At 36.5% G+C, this 7,005-nt stretch overlaps 1 protein-coding gene across 1 annotated transcript; it reads right to left on the reverse strand.

Moving 5' to 3' along the window:
• Positions 1 to 2,192: 2,192 nt before the first annotated feature.
• On the reverse strand, positions 2,193 to 3,971 carry LOC131647203 (alkane hydroxylase MAH1-like). The gene has a single exon (XM_058917115.1). The coding sequence runs from the start codon at positions 3,925 to 3,927 to the stop codon at positions 2,407 to 2,409; it is 1,521 nt and encodes a 506-aa protein (XP_058773098.1). The 5' UTR covers positions 3,928 to 3,971; the 3' UTR covers positions 2,193 to 2,406.
• Positions 3,972 to 7,005: the final 3,034 nt, after the last annotated feature.

Consider the following 7,005-nt stretch of genomic DNA (forward strand, 5'->3'; position numbering starts at 1 on the left):
GCTCTGTTAGGTCGACCTAAGCACCACAAGAGGTCGACCTATCTGATCAAAAAGAATAAGCAGCTCTGTTAGGTCGACCTAAGCATCACAAGAGGTCGACCTATCTGATCAAAAATGCCAGAATTTTTGGTTTTCTCTGCATCAACTGAAAAGCTCTCATATATATTATCCAAGGTTCAATTATTGAAAACAACACCAACGACTGAAAGATACACAAAGGCTTCTCATCTTCGTTCTTCGTCATCTCCAACACAATTACACATAATCATTCTTGCGTTGAGGGTTTGTGATCGAGTTCGATAACGTCCATGGAACGGAATTGAAGATTCCTAGTGGGTGAAGATTTGTGGGGTTTTTGGTGAATAAAATCTGCGGGTTTTGTCCTCCAAGATAGGTGTTTCTTGGGGGTTTTTATCAAGAGGTTTCATCGAGGATCCATCTGAGTGTGAAGATTGAAGAACAAGGGTTCAAGGCAATTCAAGACACTGCAGAAAAGGGATCAAGTGAAGCTCTTGGATCACCTTGATCTGACTCAAGATTAAGGGGGAAGAAGATTCAAAGGATCGACATAATTGGTTTATGGTTTATCGCTTTGTTATCTTCTTTGTATAAACTGCTTTCAACATTAATGAAAGATTTCCCAATTTCAGTTTGGAATTGGGAGCAGACGTAGTCGTAGCGAGGACGATCGACGAACTGCCTAAACAAATATCGTGTTCTTGTCGCTTTTACTTTTTCATTTACGTTCTGTTCATATTTGGTTATAATAGCAAATTGATCAACGATTCGAGTGTTAAGATTGTGAATTAAAAACTTATATAAACATCACAATCCATCACACATTGAATCACCATCAATTTGATCATTATCACCAAGTGTTTGTGTTTTTGCTTCTTTCACTATCACTGCATTGCAAACGTCGTTCATCATATAAGAAGTTAATTGATTTTCAATAGAGCGACGTATTGATTCTATAGTGTAGTCTCTTATCGTTTATCTCAAGCTGGTTAGTGGTTTTAACACATATACAATCGTTTCAATAGTGGTTCGGAATAGACGCGAGTCGATTCAGAATCACTTCCGCTTAAAGTTCAATTAATTCTGCAAAACTGTGTAAGATCTATTCACCCCCCTCTAGATCCTAAGGCCAGCGTCTAACAGATACGATAACACGATCAAAGCAAACACGATTTGTAAGCACCCGAGATTAGAATCGCAATCTTGGAAGAGATTACCGAGAACCGAGATGATTTCAAGAGCGACCCAGTGGGGTGTCGCTGAATAAAGCCAAGATTAACCTAAAACTCACAGGTTTGATCGAAAACCTACTGATACCATGTCAACAATTCTTGGCTTCATACTTTTCTCATTATTATTTCTCGTATATATAAAGGTTACAGGGCTATATCGATAATTACACTAAATAATTACATTTAAACTAATTCCTATTCACAAAAAAATGTGCGTCCGAAGATACATTTTCAAAAATAGAAAGATATTTTCGAAAGCACATATGGTGCCAAAGAACCCAGGAATAAAAATTGTCTTTTATTTGTTTGTTGCTTTTTACCAACCGTTGCAGATTCTTGTTTTGGAGACGGTTATTTTGTGTTGTTAATATAAAACCGCGGCTTAAAACTACAACTAAAATTGTGGAGTTTTGATGTTTCTGGCGACGGAGTTTTGAATTCGTGGGTAAAAATAAAAAAACTGCCCTCTAAATGAATACGCAACGAGCGTTTATTCCACACCTGATAAACCGCCCCCTAAAGTCTTAGGCTACGGTTATTGCACTTTAGACCGCAGTTTTGCGTTGTTGCCCGAGGTCATTTTTGTTGTAGTAAAGCATTGTACATAGTTTTTTCTTATCCTAGTTTTACTGGAAAAAAATATATGGCCCTTTAATTTTCATTTACTTCTCCATGTGCTAACAAACTTTCAAAGGGTTAATAGGCATTTACACCCCTGTAATATTAGCGAATTTTGCTTTTCCCTCCTTCGTTGCCAAAGGCAGGTTTTGGCAACGGTTTTTCCAAAAAAATCGTTGCCAAAACCTGCCTATGGCAACGGAGGGGGAAAAAGCAAAATTCGCTAACATTACAGGGGTGTAAATGCCTATTAACCCAACTTTCAATAATGTCCTTCGGAGCAGACAAATATAATTTCAACGGTTTTCCTTTGATTTGATGGATCATAATTAGAAGATTGATCAAGAATATAAAAATTACAAACAGGAGAAATGATTATAATTTCTTACATATTATACAATTACACTCCAACACAACTAACAATAACATACATTATTAAAGTTTTAAATACAAACAAATAATCCAAACACTGTTTTTCTTATTTTGAGACAATTACTGATAGTTGTTATAGGTGAAATTGATATATCTTCCATCAAACTTATCTTTTTGCAATCCGAACCTTCAAACCATTCTTCATAAAAAGTACAATAGAATGACTTAATGAAGGAATGTGACCTTCCTCCAATAGTACCCGATAGTTGCATAAAATTGCAATTGCTATCATCTTAATTTGAATGAAGGAAGAGTCTTTTCCCAAACAAGTCCTAGGCCCAGCATTAAAACTTATGAACTTGTAAGATGGTTCATGAACAATGCCCCCTCTCTCAGATATCCATCTCTCTGGCTTGAACTCCAAGCAATCTTTTCCCCATACATCTTCAAATCTCCCCATTGAATACAAAGAAACCAATATCATTGTATTAGGATCAACAATGTGACCACTTGGAAGTACATCACCTTTAATTGCTTGCTTTCTCTCAAAAGGTACAGGAGGAAAGAGCCTTAGAGCCTCACATATAGCACCATGAAGATAAACTAGCTTTTTAACCTCATCCACTCCTAAATTCTTTTCAATATTAATTGTTCCAAAATTTTCTTTAATCTCTTCAAGAATCTTAGTTTCTACTAAAGGATGTGTAGCAATAAGATAAAATAGCCATGTAAGAGCTGAAGTTATAGTATCTCTTCCCGCTACAAATAGATTGAAAGCAGCATCTCTTATAAACTTGTCATCGTGTACGACTTCTCGTGACACATTCTCCTCTTTCATCAAAGTTGTTAGCAAATCAAACATTTCAATATCTTTGCTACATTTTCTTAGCTCCTCTCTTTTGGACTCTATATTTGCATATATAAATTGATCAAAGGTTTTGCATGCATTGGTCATATTTCTCTCTTCACCAATTTGAAGCCATTTTTGCAACTTCCAAATACTTTTAGGCACTTTATGTCTATAGAATATGCACTCTTCAATTTGGTTAAAAGCCTTCTCGCAAGCAACATCAGGAAGTTCAACGGATAGACAATTTGGATCGCATCCAAGAACTATTGAACAAATATTATCGAATGTGAAGCGGTTGAATATATCTTGTAAATCCACCACCAACCCTTGTTGTTGAACATGATCCAACATAGGAATCAAGCTTCTCTCCAACTTGTTTCGAATAATTTTCTCTTGAAACACTTCAAAACCTTTTTGCTTGAAAATTGAATGAAAAAGAGACCTATTGTATTTCCATGTATCCGAATCGCTCGCAAATATTCCATCTCCAAATGCTTCAAAAATCTCATGATACTCATCACCCTTCACATAGTTATCAAAACACTTGCTCATCATGTGATGCACGTTGATGGGATCACTAGTGATCAAATAGTTCATGTTGGTAAACCAAGGTCCCATGAACTCACATGTGCTCCTATGTTGTTGTTTCAATTCCTCAGTAATGAAATCATGAATTCTCCACAAGTTCCAAAGCACTGGCGGTAACATGCCGAGAAAAGGATAATCTATAAAAACTGGATACTTGCAAACTAGTCTACGATGAATTTGGAAGATTATGCACAAGAAGAAAAAAAGTGCAAAAAATATTGATGTATAGCTAAACATGATATTGATCATTGTTGTGAATTATTGAGGCTGTTTGATATGATATGATTTTGTTGTATGAGAGGTTTTCCTTTATATAACATTGAATTCTTCTAACTGGCCTACAAGAGATAGATACGATAAGTTTGACATAATTAGTGATGTAAACGTGCTAACCATTTGAAACTGTGAGTATTAATTACTTTGGTAGTGATTCAACCAATTTGAAACAGTGTATGATTCAATAATACAGCAAACTTTTGACATGCCAAAAATGGTGACCTTTCATTATCATACGGCCATCAATAAAGATGGTGACCTTTCAGTATTTGCCACATATGGTTTTAACTTCAACATTATCTATCTCTTGCCCATTTTTGGACAAATGCTTGGCATAAGCAAATTCATAGCTCATAACACTCCAGAATTGGAGGAAACTTCCTGCCCTCCCCCAAATTGTACGTACTTGGCACTACCACATATTCTATGTTATTATAGGAGGAATTTAAATTTTTACGAAATTAATGTAATTTTCCTAATTTTTCTCATATGCTATCGGATTTTTTTACGTTGGATGAGAAGTTCGTTTGAATTTTTACCGTGTTTTTAAGTATTTTCTGGATTCTTTTATGCATTTTTACTTCATTTTCAAAACATTCGGTAAAGTTGCAATGATTTTTCTGCATTTTTTGAAAAATACAATAAGAATGCATACGTTTAATTGGATTGTTTGAAAAATCCGATAAAAATGCATATATTATTTTGGATTTTTTTGAAAAATGCGGTACAAATGCATAAATTTTTCTAGTTTTTAAAAAAAAATCAGTAAACATGCATTGACTCGGACATTTTAAAAAATCCGGAGAAGGGATGCATTTTTATAGGAATTTTTTAAGCATGTTTACCGCATTTTTAAAAATATCTGCTAATGTATGCTTTGTTACCGCATATTTTAAAAAAAACCCGGAAAGTGTAAAAATTCTGGAATTTTGGAAAATCCGCTATGCAAAAAAATTTGTTTTATTTTTTTAGTGAAGACTAGAGGCACAGATTGTACGATTGCTAGTTGACAGCACGATAACTGCTGGGAGGGCTCGAGAGAGGGGAGGTGATGTGGAGGACTCGCGTCTCTAGGTAGGGAGAGTGGCACCGACTGGTTCTCACAGAAGGTGGTTGGCCGACTAGGCTCAGTTTCATGCACCCCCGCACTATCTGATATATAAGATATCAATCTGCTTCTAGATGGGCGAGAGATGTTGAGGATGAGTTCGTTGAAGTTCAGGCACAATATGCACTAGTTCAAGATGACGTGTAGATGATGGTAGAGGCATATGTGCCCCATCCGACAGAGGTGCATCATCCTTCTGAGGCAGAGGCAACAATTACTATAAATGTTACTTGGAGACAGATATTGAGGCGCATACTCCACATACGGCTGCTGAGGCGCCACCTACTGATGATGTGGAGGTTACTACACCTGTTGAGAAAATGTCATTACTCCTGCTTCGACAGACTCGTCTGTACACATAGATGGGGGTTTTCTTGGTGGGCCCACTAACACTTATGCTCTCACAGGATATGCATATCATATGGCTTTCAGATTATGGCAGGGAGAGGTATGTATATGACATGTTGATGATGTGACTTTATTTATTAAGGATACTTTGAAATTAAGCTACTAGCTCAAGTGGTAGCAGGAATTGCTATGAATACGTACTTAACCCCTAGGTACGTGGTTCGATTTCTGCGGGAGGAAAAAACAATATTTCCTGGGCAGCCGGTGAGCGGACCTAGGGGGAGTATTGATTAAGCTGGTGACATGCTCGGTTGGCCGACACGGTTGATGAGTGTAGCGGATATCGGGGTGTTACACATCTCACCTCCATCTTCCATTTGGGGAGATGATGATTACATTGGATGATGTCTCATCACTTTTTCATATTCCGCTGGCCGGTATTTTCTTCATCGTTCCTATCATTAGTCAAGAGACCGCATGTATGACAGTTATATAGTACTTGGGGGGTTATTGAGGAGCAAGTGATTGAGGATTTTAGGTGTACGAGGGATGCTCATTTTCTCCTATCTTGGATGCGGGATAGGTCTGGAAAGCTAGTGCATTGGGGTATGTATGAGGCAGGCAACCGCTAGGTTTTATATGATACATCTTGTTAGATGTATTATCTTAGCAAATAAGTCTCGTGTATATATTGATGGAAGTACATGTGGCTGTTTAACAGCCTCAAACATTGTAGTTGAGCATGAAGGTGTGATGCATTGAATGTTCTATATGTTTCCGTTGGATAGACGACTGTTTTTTTAGACCACTCTCTAGGAGAGTCGGTATGTGTGAGCTTCTTGAATATCATGTTGATATGAAAGTATGACTGATGTTATAGAGTTGTAATTCTTTATTATTGTTCTTGATCAAAGCTTTTAAGCAAGATCAAGTATTCTTGATTAAGAGGTTCTTAATCTAGTATTTCTTGTAATATAGAAGATTAAGGTAAAGGGTAGTCAATATCAGTAACTAGGGTTGTAATTGTGAGACATCACTGCGGTGATTGAAAGTGAGAGGGGTTTCTCATATCTATGAGGTTTCTAGGTAGAACTTGCGTTCGGTAGGGATTAAATGAGAAATTGTAAATCGGAGGATGTTTAGCTTCAAATTTATACTACTAATAGTGGATTTCCTTCCTAGCTTGGTAGTCCCCAAAGTAGGTGTTGTTGTACACCGAACTGGGTTAATAATTCTGGTGTTTATACCTTACCCATGTGTTTTGTTCAGATCAGATATATCGACATCTCATAGGACATCTGAAGTCTGATATACCAGAATTTTAATATATATATATATATATATATATTTTCAGGAGCATTGTTCTTCAAACCAAATTAAAAAAATTATTCTTCAAATCAACTTTGATTCAACATATATAATTAGGGGTGTTCGTGGTGCGGTTTGGACGGTTTTGTTGTAAAACAATCATCCGAACCGCAAGAAAAAAATAGGAGATTTGGTTTGGTTCGATTGACTTTTATAAATAAAACCAAACCAAACCAATGCGGTTTGGATTGGTTCGGTTTTTTTACAAAAATTTATTGAACCATACA

This window comes from Vicia villosa, linkage group LG2 (genome assembly GCF_029867415.1).
Source record: "Vicia villosa cultivar HV-30 ecotype Madison, WI linkage group LG2, Vvil1.0, whole genome shotgun sequence".
Lineage (NCBI taxonomy): Eukaryota > Viridiplantae > Streptophyta > Magnoliopsida > Fabales > Fabaceae > Vicia > Vicia villosa.

Excerpts from the sequence above, each read along its gene's own strand:
- LOC131647203 (XM_058917115.1), bottom strand. The coding sequence starts at position 3,927 with ATGATCAATATCATGTTTAGCTATACATCAATATTTTTTGCACTTTTT.